Source organism: Zychaea mexicana (assembly GCF_025766255.1).
Source record: "Zychaea mexicana strain RSA 1403 chromosome Unknown BDB00scaffold_6, whole genome shotgun sequence".
Classification (NCBI taxonomy): Eukaryota; Fungi; Mucoromycota; class Mucoromycetes; order Mucorales; family Lichtheimiaceae; genus Zychaea; species Zychaea mexicana.
The window spans coordinates 594,484-607,476 of NW_026516669.1; the positions used below are offsets into that span (position 1 = coordinate 594,484).

Consider the following 12,993-nt stretch of genomic DNA (forward strand, 5'->3'; position numbering starts at 1 on the left):
AATCACAATTACTTGTACTGTTGTCTTTTATTCAATAATGCAACAGTGACATGGTTTTGTTTGTCAGGCAGGGTCAACCTTCGAGGTAATCGTCCAAACGTTGGCGATATTGTCGCGCTCTCTCCTTGCACCATCTCAAGATACTGCTGTTCATCATACCGTTTCAATGCAGCCCAGGATGGATTCAGGAATTTCAGATGTTTCTTGAGAACTGTAAGTTTATCTAACAAAAAATGGTGCAGTCCGTATAATCAGTACAAACGTGTATGTACAGATAGCAAGAGTCATTACAAATAGATATGTACCTTCCTGCACATCCTGTGCCACGATACCATGCAACGGCTTGTCAGGAGCAGGCAGAGTTCCTTTTGTTCCTTGCCGCAAAGGTGCCTTGCCCTTGACTAGGCGGCATATGTTTCGTGCGATACAGACGCCAGCCAATGTGGCTGCATAGCCAGTCTTTTCCTCCACGACGTTGGTCACGTCACCACCAGCAAAAAGGTGACGGTATTTCCAATGTTCGATTTGTAGAGTGGGCTTGACTTGGATGTGGCCCCACCCGTCAACGCAGGTATCCAGAAGCGGGTCGTTGGTTGCGTTCCGTAAAAGCCCACTGTGTGGACGTGTACCTGTGGCCATAAAAACCTTGTCATAAGCATTGTATTCTCGTCCGCTGGATCCGACATATCTGCTGCCTGCGCCTCCATCCGTAATGTCGATGATACGCTCGTTGCATACGACTTCGACGTCTAATTCTTCGGTCAAGTACGTCATTGCTTTCACTTGTTGACCAGCATCACTTCTGCTCAGCAGAGCAGAGAGTGATTCCACGAGCGTCACTTGCTTCTTTGGATATTGCCCTGGAAAGGTACTGGATGCGATTTCTGCGGCAAGCTCACAACCAACAAGTCCTCCACCTGTGCATGAATAAGTTGGGGTTAGGATTTTTTCAATTAACCTGATATTGTTTGTGTAATGATTATGCACGTATAGATTATAACCATTACCGACAATGAGAACCCGCTTAGCCTTGACAAGCTCCGAATTGACCTGATCCAAACCGAACAGCCGGTATAACGATGATACATCTGTGGATTTTAACTCGGAGGTGTACGAGCTTCCAGTGGCAATTACAAGATAGTCAAAGAATATCTAACAATATGGTATACAGTGATCAGCATCTTGGCCATTTCAATCTGCACATATAACAAACAACTTACAGTTTCATCGTTCACTGTGACGGATCGTGCATCATGCCCGATATCCTCTGCGTATCCTATAATCACCTTGCCATTTTGTACATATGCGTCATGGCGAACGCGCATTGAACTTGATCCTTCTGGATGAACAATCCGTTTTACAATGCCTGGAGTATACTCGAACGAGTCTGTTTTTAGAGTCAATATTAGTAACGTATCACCGACCGGTCCTTGTTCATGTTAGTTTTGCTAGTATGTGAGGCTTACTACAATGTCTTACAATCATCACAATGCAAGTTGCTGCACACACTAGCTGTGCCACAAATACTAAATAAACAAACAAATATACCTTTTGTATCAATAAGAGTAATGTGGAATAATGACATTCGATCCAAAATAGATGCAACTGTAAATCCCTATAGTAACAGCGTTGGATCAGAAAAGAAGAAGGGTTTCTATTGTACTACGGTAATTTGATCGAGCTTATTATTTACTGTGAAGCCACCACCGATAATCATTACACGGATTCGTCGGTCGTTTCTGTTGCGAGCGTCCGGCGACGGCGGTGATGCTGCTGTGCTTCTGCATAGTGTAGACTTTAACAATTGTTTCGCTCAAGATTAGGGGAAAAAAAAGAATTTTCATCATTACAACGTACTTTAATATACTCATATTCTTCACACGAGAAAACTCATCCAGTTTCAATGTCTATAAAAATGTATAGAAAACAAGCAGTTTATCATCTAGCCTCTTTTTTTATCATCTGATATACGAGAAATATATACCAGTGTGGCGAGAACTTGCTGTTCCGTGTCCTTGAGGATTTCGGCGGCGTCTTTATTACTTAAAATACACCAGGACAAAGCATTGATGTCTTCAAGTACTTGCTCGCTCGTAGTAACGTCTTTTAATTTTAGTTTGGCTCTGGGTGCCAAGAATGTGTCATAGACCCTTAACATCCAACAAGGTAGTATAAAAAACGATTTGCTATGGTGGTTAATAATCCTTCCGTTTGTACTACTACGACATGTATCATGGAAAATTCTACGGAATGGGATCGCTAATAACTGGCAGTTATGCGGAGGGATTGTCATTATTACCTGTGGAGCATAGCTTCTACCTTTTTAGACTCGTTTTCGTGTCGTAGCTGTGACATGGCCTCAACAAACAGCAGGTTATATTCTAGATGGTGTGTATGGTTGCTCCGTAAAAATGACTCGAATGAATTTAATAATTTGGGATCTGATACAACATTCTGTATAGGAGATATCATTGTATGATAACAAGGTAGAATACACGAAAAACGGTAAAAGGGGAAAGAAGAGAGAGAGAGAGAGAAGCGCAGAAAAGTAATAGGCAAAGGCGTTTGATCATGCTTAGCTATAAGCTGGTCGCCTTCTTTTTTGTTCTATGCAAGGTCCGTAGCCAATCACGAACAAAATTTTCCAAACAGCTATGCATGGAACTTCATAAAGCCGGCTATCTTCAACCTTTTACCGAGTATCGAGTCTGAAACTTGTCTATATCTCATCTCAAACTTTTTTGTTTCGTATGTGCTACGTATTGTTAGAAAATAAGAAATTTTACATAAAGTCATGGGAAATAATGGATATGATAATAACCAATCTTGATGATTTTTAATACTAATCGTACCCTGCAAATATATCCTTTTGGGAACGTAATTTTTTTTTCAAATTCTGAACCGGTAATCAAGGCGATTGCTTCCTTTATGCTTGGTGGTCTTGTAATAGTTAGTTTTCTCCGCGTCTGTCATGGCGTTCCATTTCTTTTCACGGTACTTGTTGGTAAGCGAGTACCGTAGGCGTTGCGAAATAAATAGACCAATTGCTACGACGTTGAGGATAATACAGACGACGTTGCCAACCGGATATCTTGGCGCATCCGCTGCCCCTGTAATAATCATGGCAGATTAGAAACCACTGTTGCCGAATGCATACCTCTTGCTTTACCGCTAACATGTTTGTTGTGTATAGGAGAGAGGATATATGTACGTACTATAAATTTGGCTGCCCGGCACGCCGTTCAAATTGGCAGCTCCAATGATTGCTCCAAGGGCAATGGCACGTTTTCCTTGAGGGGCTAAATTCGAAGACATATACGCTAATAGATTCACACAGATGAAGTCCAAACAGTTTTTTAGCGGATCCGAGCTTCGCTTGTTTTCGATATAGATGCTCTTCATTGACGAAGTGATAAGAATCAATAAACTGGATTTACCAATATGCATGCCATGCCAACTTGGTGACGAAGCTGTCACCGTAGCTGCAGCAAATAACGACCAGCGACTGGTATCAGCAGGTAGAGCGCGTAAAGTAACATATCCAATTGTTTCCCAAATGACGCCAATAAGCGCATGCAAGGCAACTTCGCCATACTTGTCGGAGCTGTATGCAATCAGGATGGAGAATACAAGGCCACCGAGATACGACGGCATAGTAAGCAAGTTGGCCGTAGTTACTGGGAAGCCAGCGTCACGTATAATTGATGGCAAGTAGGTATTGATTGGCGTGTTTGTCATCATACTGTTCAAAAGTAAAGTTATAGATCATTTTGTGGGTTACTTGAGCAAGTGAACATTGCATAGTCGTATAAAAAGTAAGGAGAGGAGGAGCTCGTGAAGCATACCCAACAAATGTCGTGATCAAGTGGGTCCAAAGCTTGGTATCCTTGAGAGCTTCCTTGATATCGTCCCAGGTAATAGGTAGATCTTGTTCAGTCTTGCTCAAATCATCGCGAATAACACGCGTCACGGCAATCTTGGCTTCTCGCTCTGTAAACCATCCTTTCTTTCCGCGGAGCCTTCCTTGAGTGCTCAGGGCGTTTTTGGGTATATAAAAGCTAAATAGTAGTTTTGTAGAGTTTGTATCAACATATGTAATCAACTCCAGTAGTAGTAGCATTGAAGGTTCTGTTATAAGTACATGCGACAGTTCTATATCTTACAAGGCAATAATTCCAACAATGTGTGTAAAGATTCCATCGATCAAGAAGAGCCACTTCCAGCCCTCAAGGCCCCCAACGCCACGCAAGCGAAAAATACCTATAAAATATTAGGTAAACACGTTAGTATTCATTAAACTTATCGCCAAATAGAATATTATAGACTCGTCAGTAGAGGACAATGTTTTTGGCCTAGAAGTGACGACTTTACCAAAAGATATAAGGCCAGAGAACGCCGATGCTACTGCTTGGATTCCCCAGAACATAGCTAGCCTCGTCGCTAATTCGTTTGTCTTGTACCAAGAACTCAAGAACATAAGGCACGAAGGTATAAACCCGGCTTCCGTTACGGCGATAAGCACACGAACAGTCATGTAGCTACCATAGTTCTGGTAATAAAGAAGGTACATATATAAACTTTGTTAAATATGAGCAGCTCATATGAAAGATTCGGCAGCAGTCTATACAGAAAATGTAAGCAATGAAAGAGTGATATTGATACGTTAAATTTACATGTATAAGTGCATGTGCCCATGTGACAATTGCCCAAGAGTTCATTAGAATAGGAAGCCAGCGGTACGCGCCAATCTTTTTGGCAATAAAGTTAGACGGCAAAGTAAATACTGTGAACAAAATAGAGTAAGCAAGAATGGCATTGTTGACACCATCGTTGGTGAAGCCAAGATCATCAGCTAAATGGTCCGAGATGGCATTTGCTTTTAAAAATAGATTGGGTAATTAGTGTTATTAGTTTAGTTGTAATTTCTTGATGATAGCTTTTTTCGTAGCAGAATGTGCTCAAAACGTTATTAGGCTTACAGTGGTTGGTTCGATCCATGTTCAAAACAAACGCCATGAGAAGTATAAACGGTAAAAGATAGAAATCAATCTTTCGGCGTACTTTTATTTCTTCTTCTTCGGTCCATTCCAAGGTCTCGTCATATCCCTCTAAACTCTTAAGGTCCGAGCCATCGTCGAATTCTGCAGCGCCATACGCCGTCGAAATTGAGCTCTTGGTATCAGTCTGTTTATCGTAAATTGCGACCTTGTTGATTTCGTTGTCTTGAAGGGGTCCTTCTTTTCTTTTCTTGATTTCGCTCATCTTAATGCAGCAGCGGTGGTATGTAGTGGAAATTTTTTTTGTCAGGAGGGCTTTGGTATATGTGATGGCAATATGTAGCAGTAGAGCACGGGACCTGCCGGTGTCGAGGTTATGGAGGGGTGAGGTAGTGAGTAGCTGTTGACAAGCTGACCTTGGTGCTGTAATGCTTATAGTCATTGTGTTCATCAAAAAAATTCAACATTTATATGGGCTTGGTTTATGGGTTTAGCGTTTATGCGAAGATGGTGCAATCTCTTGCATAAATCATAGAAGTATGACAAAAGCTTGAGCAATACCATCCCGCAATGGCGTCGTAGTTATACGATAGTAACAAATCAAAGAATCTTTTCCATGAGTGAGATAGCATAAGCAAAATGAAACTCGGTACTACACTGAATTCGTATTACTCGAAATCGGAGATGGTTTGCCTATTTGGGACCATATGAAGCCAACGGTCCAGTCGATTGCACAATCCTCTTCAATTATTGCTCCAGATCACAACACCTTACAGGTAAAGAAAAAGTACAAGAGTGCTATTCTTGTAGCAACAATTTTTGGTTCTACGGAAAAACAAATGGTTCTCGTGGATCCACGGATTCTATGGCTTTGATCTTGGCTACTTTTCGCAACGACGGTGTGTCGCACTACTGTTACGAAAATGTCGCTGTCCTTGCCACAATGACAAACTTTGGCTCTAGACTGCCTGTAAAAATTTACTTGAGCACTTTGGAATTTCTATATATCAATTGCCACAGTTTATAAGCGTAGATAGCAAAGAAGCTTTTGTATACAAAACAGCGATGGTGATCTAGTCCGACTGCATCACAAAAGGCTGCTCTTGGTTCCAAGGTCTAGCTAACTAGTGCTTAAAACGGTTAGTGACGTATATATCCTCGTTTTCCCCTACAAGCTTTGAGCGCTGATATGTAGGGAAGTACGTCTATTGTACTAATTATTTATTATGCTACTATATCATAACACTCGCTTGTGATTGGTATAATGTGCTACTGTATTAAGGTAGTTCCAGTATCAAACACTGTGCTTATGTACGCCGATTCTCTTCAACGACGTTTGATTAAAATATATCATGAGCTGTTATAAGTACGGCATCATTATAACCTAACATTCTCCTCTCGCATCAAGTTATACAGTACGCAACATCAGCGAATTTAATAAAGAAAATTCACAATGCATTGTAAACAGACTACGTAGTTTTTATTATAAAACGTCTGTTTAATATGTAGAGCGTTATAGCTCCTCGTTTTTGTTTTTTTGTTTTTGTACAAAAAATTGGACATGCTGCTTTCGATACTTTCTATTTCCAGGTTTGTAGTAGCAGCGTGGAAGCTCCTTGTACAACAACTTCAAGATTGCTTTATCACTGCCTTTCTCGTTGTAACCATAAGTCAAGTCATTCAGCATCTTCCGATATCGAGTTTCTAAAATGTCTTGCAAAGCAATAAGAAGGGTGCCGTAGTATTGCCATTCCTTGCCGTAACACCAAGCTTGTATGAGGGCTCGATGATTTCTACATGCGATTCTACGAGCGTACATTTCGATCGCGCGTTCTTCTTCTTCCCGGAGGGTCGTCTGCTTTCCGGCGGTTGGCTCAGCAATCATTCCGTGTTCAATCAAACCATTCAACAACTGAGTACGAACGAGATTCGCCTTGGTTATATTGCTGTACACTTTCTTTTTGTGGCCTTTCTGGTTGGGGTTCTTGCTGCCAAAAATATGCGAGAAACTCGTGCCATGCCATGGAAGACTTGGCACCCATTGATTCCATACAGTGGGGCATAAGTTGTCTTCAGCAGCCTTTTTCTTTGATTCAACGACCTGGATTAGTTTCCTGATTTTGTTGCTACGGTTTTCCTGGCGGGCCAAGGTTTCAGGCAAGGTTCGCATGCGACGACGGAAGGCGATCTCGATCGTGTTCTGCTTGCGTCGAAGTGCGTAATGCTTTCGTAGCTCGACACTTTCGCGGCTTGCCTTGAAGACATTGTAGTGATGATGCAGCGATCGATGGCCGTAACAGTAGTGGTCATACGTCTCACCATAATCAACTTGTTTCTGCGTTGTAGTCGATGCACTAGATTTATCATATTTAACGGCGTTCTTTTCTGATCGCTGTGATTCATTCTTGTGCTTTCGGATGCTCGTGAAAAATCGTTCGTTTGGAATAGGCGAATGGTCTTCACCAGCACGAGCGGCAATCTCAGCAAAAGATGACTGCGACAACTTTTGATATTCAACATGTTGCCAGTCAGAAGCAGTATCTTTGTCGTTGTCGAAACCATCATCCTCAGTAGTATCATTGTATTCAATGCCGGAAGAAATTGTGAGACCCTCGTTGATGTCGGCATCTCGTGGAAGGATAACCTGCCATTCTCGGATGTCTTGTGCTAGTTTTCCAGCAGTGCTTGCAGACGATTGTAAAGGTGGAAATTCGTCCAAGCTCGTGATGAGTGCAGGTATAGCTTCGTTTGTATTTTCGTCACTGTCGTGTTGTATGGTCTCACCAAAGGCAACCGTATGCGAAGGATGACAGTTGGTAACTTTATAGGATGCCATAGTGGGGGTCAGGTGTTCCGAGCCAGGCGTATGTTTTTGTTGTATAACGGAAGCGAAGAGGAATGTAGAAGTGCGGTTCAATTAAACTCTCTTTATATATACAATTACAGTCTATACGTATAATGCGGTAGCCGATGAAATAAGGTTGTTAATACTGCGGTACGTATGGCTCAGCCAACTTATTGTTTCCTAAAAGGGTATGTTGCGGCCGCAGCAACCACTTCACAAGCACGTGTGTCATCATTCCACACCATGTACAGTCATAAATGCTCATTTTTCACGCATATTACTGTTTGCAAATTTCCCAAGTGCGATGAAATGATACATCGATCTTATATTGTTGATATATTTGACGTAAAAAAAAACCGCTAGAGGACCAGTAACATGTCTTTTGATGCTTGCTTTATACTAGCGCAATCACCTTCATCTTTTGATACCAGGAAAGTATTATTATATCTGGGTAGCTGTATCTAGCTAGCATGAATGCTCCCTAAAATATTTAACAATGAATACCTCTCCTCCTTCTTCCTTACTCGATGACAGCGTCCTCCGTTGTGATTAGCCAAATAGTCTCTTATTGTTGTACATAGTAAAGCCATTGTCAGCGGACGCCTCCTTTCTCCATAATCATCGTCTTAATCCACTCTCCACAATACCACATACCCTATTTTCTGAGTGGTACTATAGTTTATCGTTATAGTCGCCATTAATGCGGTATCAAGCAAGCAATATGAATATTGAAGCCAACAGCATGTCCATCGGCTGAATGAAGCTCCGATTCGGGAAAACCCCACTTTGAAGTCCCTGGCAATTATTGACCTTTTTTCTGAACCTTTAAACTTGAATCGATCATGGCCATGAACTTGTTGCGCGTATCCGCCAGCCGATCGGTACGAATTGGTCGCTCCTCGGCCGTCCATTCCGTGGGTCAAATTAGTGCGCGTCGCATGGCGTTGCCTCGTGCCTACACAACTGGAGCAGCCCAACAGTCGTCAGCTTCGTCCAACAGCAGTAACACACCCTGGTTCATTGGCTCGCTCATGGTCTTTGGCCCCATTCTGTTTAAACTGACGTCGCCTCCTCCCACCAAAAAGACACAGGAGAAGGCCCATGTCGAGCCAATTGCTATGGAGACGGCCGAACCAGCTGCCCCTGCTACTGCCCCCGCTCCCAAGATTCAGAAACCTTATGTCCTCATCGGTGCAGGCACGGCTTCGTTTGCTGCTGCTCAGGCTATCAAGGAGAAGCAGCCTGACGCTAACGTATGTTCACTGCTTTGTTTGTTGTGGGATATGAATTTTATTTTAAACTGATTTTTTTTGACAGGTTATCATCATTGGTAACGAGGAATATGCCCCATACATGAGGTAGTACCGAAAACTGTTCTTCACTATAATTCAATTGTTTAGCTTTTACAACGTGTTAATAAGTTCGAATATAGACCTCCTTTGTCGAAGGAATTGTGGTTCTCGGAAGACCCTGAAGTCGCAAAGACCCTCTTGTTCAAGGACGTAAGTTTAAATTATACATATTACAAACAATATTATTTATCAGTAAATTAATCTTATTCTTCCTCGTTTGTCACAGTGGCAAGGAACTGAGCGCAAGTAAGTATGGTATAATGACGGATAGAAACGGTGGTGATGTATTAATTTGGAATCATAGCACTATCTATCAAGATGAATCACAATATGAAGTGATTGAGGATGCTTCCGGTTCGGACCTCCAGACCTCAAAAATCAAGCTCCTCCTTAACAAGCAGGTTGCCAAGCTTAATATCGAGGATCACACTGTCACTCTTGCTGATGGCAGCATTATCTACTACAACAAGGTGGGTTTTAGCTAAAGGGATGTGCCTCACTGTACTGTATACCAACCGTGATCTTCAAATACATAGGTTCTGTTGGCTACTGGCGGTGAGCCCAAGAATTTGCCCGACCAAGCCGGCAAATCGGATAAGGTCACTACTTTCCGTACTGTAGAAGATTTCAAGAAGCTCGACCAAATTGCTAAGGACGGTGCCCATATCGCTGTTGTCGGTGGTGGTTTCTTGGGATCCGAGCTTGCTGTCGCTTTGGCCAAGCGAGGTAAGTATAATAGCAATAGCATAATGTTGGAGAATATCTCACTAGAAAATTGATTGATTCTTGATAAAATTATTGTTTAGCTGAAAAGGAGAAGTTGACTGTTACTCAAGTGTTCCCTGAAGGTAAGATATCTTAATAGTAGCTTTTGAATGGGAACTGTTTATATAACTTACTAACATATATGGTGCTGTAGAGGGTAACATGGCCAACGTCTTCCCCTCGTATCTTACCAAGTGGACCACTAGCCGCGTTCGTAAATGTAAGTGTAATTGCATATAACACACACAGCCGATAAGACGACTATGTAGCTAACATATAAAACCAAAGTGGGCGTGAATGTCCAGACTGACAGTGCTATTAAGGCCATCAAGACTGACGAAAACAGCAAGGTTGTGTTGGATCTTGGAAACGATAAGCAGGTTACTGCCGACCATGTTGTCGTTGCTGTGGGTATTCAGCCACGCGTGGATTTGGCCAGAGAGGCTGGTTTGGAAGTTGATGAGAAGCGTGCTGGTGTCGTCGTCAATGCCGAGTTGGAGGCTCGCACTGACGTCTTTGCTGCTGGTGATATGGTTTCCTTCCACGATGTCCAGCTCGGTCGCCGCCGTATTGAACACCACGACCAGTAAGTTTTACCACAAGAAGGATTTTTTTCATTGTATGCCTAGAGACTAATTGTATTGTCTGTGTATAGTGCTGTCTTGAGCGGTCGTCATGCCGGTGAAAACATGGTTGGCGGTGCCAAGCCTTACAAGCATCAATCCATGTTCTGGTAAGCATTGATATCAAAGAATCATACGGCTTCACCAGTATACATACTAAAATGTTTGTTAACAGGTCTGATTTGGGTCCCGAGATTGGTTATGAAGCTGTCGGTCTTGTTGACGCCCAGTTGTCAACCGTGAGCGTCTGGGCCAAGGCCACTGCTCAGGATACTCCTGCTGCCGGTGCAGGTGCAGAGGCCGAAAGTCCTCGTGGTACACCAATTGCTACTCCTTCTGCCGAAGCTACGAAGACTGCCTCCGCAGGCAATCCATTCAAGGATGAAAAGGTACGTTGTTCTGGAAATGTGAATTGGGCTCGGTACTGATTCATATAATTACTATTAGTTCGGCAAGGGTCTTGTTTTCTACGTTCGTGAAAAGCAGATCGTCGGCCTGTTGCTCTTCAACGTTTTCGGAAAGGTCCAGGAAGCTCGTGATATCATTGATGCCGGTTACACTACTGAGCAGATCGACGGTTTGCTAAAGAAGTAAGAATGGCTATTTTTTTCTATTTAATCTTTGCAAGAATTTTACTAAACTGGGCATTGTTTTGTTTTAGGTTCAACTTGCATGACGACTCGCATTAATTTCTTAGAAAAAATCCACCTTCAAACCCAAAAAGTTATTGTATTCACTCTGTAAACTATCATTAAACTGATATTCTTCTTGATATCCAACAAAAGCAAATGAAAAAGGTTTTTTATCTGTTTACTTATTTGGCTACATAGTGATAGTCACTATGGAAAGCGTGGGGTATGTTACAAACGGTTGCCATACCAACTGCTGCCTCCATCTACTGCAATTGTCGCACCATTCGTGTGTTCTCCAGCACGAGAAGCAAGATAGATGCAGGTTCCTGCGATATCTTCAGCTGAGCCGATGCGCCCCATGGGATTAGTTGATCTTATATGGTCACCGTGTTTTTTCAAGGTCTCTGCCATCATTTTCGACTGGAAAGCACCGGGTGCAACATTGTTGAAGGTTACGCCTTTATGACCCAGTTTTCCTGCCATGTGTCGGGTAAGATCTGCATCGATAACGTGTATAACAGTGTGAGAAACAACCTAATATCGTTTATCTCATTCCTCTTTTAGTAAAAGAAATAATACTAACGATGCAGGCCCGATTTCGCTGCCGTATATGCGTATACTTCGTTCGATACGATGCCTTCACCGTTCACTGACCCAATGTTGATGACGCGGGAAGGGTTCGAGTTGCTTGACTTGGCTGTCAATAAGGGGAAGCAACTATGTATGAATTGAAAAGACAACAACGCGTTAGTTGTGCAAAAGAAAACATCGCAACCTGTCGAAAGGACGTACGCTTGGATGAGCGAGAAGACGCGTCGCAAATCGAGATTGATGATCTTTTCGAACGCTTCGTCCGGATAGGTTTCAAAGCTCTCATTCCATGTTGCTCCAGCATTATTTATGAGCACATCCAAATCTAATACAGTTCCGTTAAAATCGACCCAGGTCAAGATATCCTGTTGCTTGGCAGAATCCCAACAACTTACGATCTTCACGTTTTGAAAGTTCAGCCACCAGCCGCTTAATTTCATCGAGGCTTTGCAAATCAGCTGGGAGGGCAATGCATTGACCAGGTCCACGCGCGTTCAAAGCTGTTGCAACCTTTTCGCATACGTCAGCTTTTCTACTCGTAATGTAAACTTTGGCACCGTGGGCAACGAATCCGGTGGCAATCATTTCACCGATTCCACGGGAGCCACCAGTAACCAGAACGACCTTTTGTTGTAGAAAAGTGTTAGTCAGTGTCGCACTTGCTTTCTTTCTGTGTATCTATTCTTCGCAGTAGTGTTAATAACCTTATCGTTAACACTGAAGATGCTCTCCATTCTTTACGATTTCAAGTATGAGAGAGGATCAAGAGCCAAAATCATCGCAGCCCTTTTTTAAAAGGAAGAGTTACATGCACAGCATGAGAAACATAATCTGTCTTCATGAGTCATGAGAGTTGCTTTGGCCGTAAAATAATATTTCCATGTGACCTTACTACAGGTAAGGAATTTAGCGGCATAAAATTCTCATGCAAATGTATCGGTGAGTCATTCTAATTTGATGATACATATCCCTTTAGCAGTGGTTTGCTTGATTGTCTGAATAGCAGCGTACTGACAATAACGGTATAGTCACAGAATGCAGTAAATTCTATATACATTAAAATCGCAGTAACAAACGTTATTTTCTTCAAGCCTAAGATGCACATCCATCATGATACATTTACTTTGCCTTTATTGCTTCAGGCACACAAAGAAAAAGAATGAATAATGGCTGTAACATAAACACGAA

The 12,993-nt window shown here is 42.4% G+C and overlaps 5 protein-coding genes across 5 annotated transcripts; 1 reads left to right on the top strand and 4 right to left on the bottom strand.

Annotated features, from left to right (window-relative positions):
- BDB00DRAFT_969215 (uncharacterized protein) lies at positions 1 to 2,532 on the bottom strand. Its single transcript, XM_053129832.1, has 8 exons — positions 2,300 to 2,532; positions 1,985 to 2,150; positions 1,858 to 1,907; positions 1,694 to 1,781; positions 1,549 to 1,615; positions 1,221 to 1,387; positions 306 to 1,152; positions 1 to 223 (listed from the first exon to the last, which is right to left on the bottom strand). The coding sequence occupies exons 1-8, from the start codon at positions 2,470 to 2,472 to the stop codon at positions 9 to 11; spliced, it is 1,773 nt and encodes a 590-aa protein (XP_052984467.1). The 5' UTR covers positions 2,473 to 2,532; the 3' UTR covers positions 1 to 8.
- Positions 2,533 to 2,889: 357 nt separating this feature from the next.
- Positions 2,890 to 4,998, bottom strand: BDB00DRAFT_881396 (major facilitator superfamily domain-containing protein; the record flags this gene model as incomplete). Its single annotated transcript, XM_053128075.1, has 8 exons — positions 2,890 to 3,110; positions 3,216 to 3,320; positions 3,438 to 3,742; positions 3,846 to 4,058; positions 4,164 to 4,260; positions 4,372 to 4,549; positions 4,701 to 4,876; positions 4,980 to 4,998. The coding sequence occupies 8 exons, from the start codon at positions 4,996 to 4,998 to the stop codon at positions 2,890 to 2,892; spliced, it is 1,314 nt and encodes a 437-aa protein (XP_052984468.1).
- Positions 4,999 to 6,473: 1,475 nt separating this feature from the next.
- On the bottom strand, positions 6,474 to 7,967 carry BDB00DRAFT_801586 (uncharacterized protein). Its single transcript, XM_053121879.1, has one exon. The coding sequence runs from the start codon at positions 7,831 to 7,833 to the stop codon at positions 6,511 to 6,513; it is 1,323 nt and encodes a 440-aa protein (XP_052984469.1). The 5' UTR covers positions 7,834 to 7,967; the 3' UTR covers positions 6,474 to 6,510.
- Positions 7,968 to 8,684: 717 nt separating this feature from the next.
- BDB00DRAFT_867851 (apoptosis-inducing factor, mitochondrion-associated, C-term-domain-containing protein) lies at positions 8,685 to 11,271 on the top strand (the record flags this gene model as incomplete). Its single annotated transcript, XM_053126394.1, has 13 exons — positions 8,685 to 9,095; positions 9,160 to 9,200; positions 9,275 to 9,344; positions 9,421 to 9,440; positions 9,499 to 9,664; positions 9,731 to 9,920; positions 10,001 to 10,042; positions 10,114 to 10,179; positions 10,248 to 10,545; positions 10,615 to 10,686; positions 10,758 to 10,971; positions 11,030 to 11,172; positions 11,244 to 11,271. 13 exons carry the CDS (start codon positions 8,685 to 8,687, stop codon positions 11,269 to 11,271), a joined length of 1,761 nt encoding a protein of 586 aa, XP_052984470.1.
- Positions 11,272 to 11,379: 108 nt separating this feature from the next.
- Positions 11,380 to 12,913, bottom strand: BDB00DRAFT_801593 (uncharacterized protein). Its single transcript, XM_053121880.1, has 6 exons — positions 12,782 to 12,913; positions 12,510 to 12,702; positions 12,201 to 12,429; positions 12,007 to 12,130; positions 11,798 to 11,931; positions 11,380 to 11,711 (listed from the first exon to the last, which is right to left on the bottom strand). Exons 2-6 carry the CDS (start codon positions 12,537 to 12,539, stop codon positions 11,443 to 11,445), a joined length of 786 nt encoding a protein of 261 aa, XP_052984471.1. The 5' UTR covers positions 12,540 to 12,702; positions 12,782 to 12,913; the 3' UTR covers positions 11,380 to 11,442.
- Between the last annotated feature and the right edge of the window lie 80 nt (positions 12,914 to 12,993).

Bases quoted from the DNA above. Each gene is read 5' to 3' on its own strand.
- BDB00DRAFT_969215 (XM_053129832.1), bottom strand. From the start codon at position 2,472: ATGATATCTCCTATACAGAATGTTGTATCAGATCCCAAATTATTAAAT. The intron at 2,151-2,299 runs GTAATAATGACA...TTGGATGTTAAG, and splicing joins GTAGAAGCTATGCTCCACAG to GGTCTATGACACATTCTTGG. The intron at 1,616-1,693 runs GTAAATAATAAG...CTGTTACTATAG, and splicing joins TTATCGGTGGTGGCTTCACA to GGATTTACAGTTGCATCTAT.
- BDB00DRAFT_801586 (XM_053121879.1), bottom strand. From the start codon at position 7,833: ATGGCATCCTATAAAGTTACCAACTGTCATCCTTCGCATACGGTTGCC.
- BDB00DRAFT_801593 (XM_053121880.1), bottom strand. From the start codon at position 12,539: ATGGAGAGCATCTTCAGTGTTAACGATAAG. The intron at 12,131-12,200 runs GTAAGTTGTTGG...GAACTGTATTAG, and splicing joins ACTTTCAAAACGTGAAGATC to ATTTGGATGTGCTCATAAAT. The intron at 11,932-12,006 runs GTACGTCCTTTC...ATTCATACATAG, and splicing joins GTCTTCTCGCTCATCCAAGC to TTGCTTCCCCTTATTGACAG.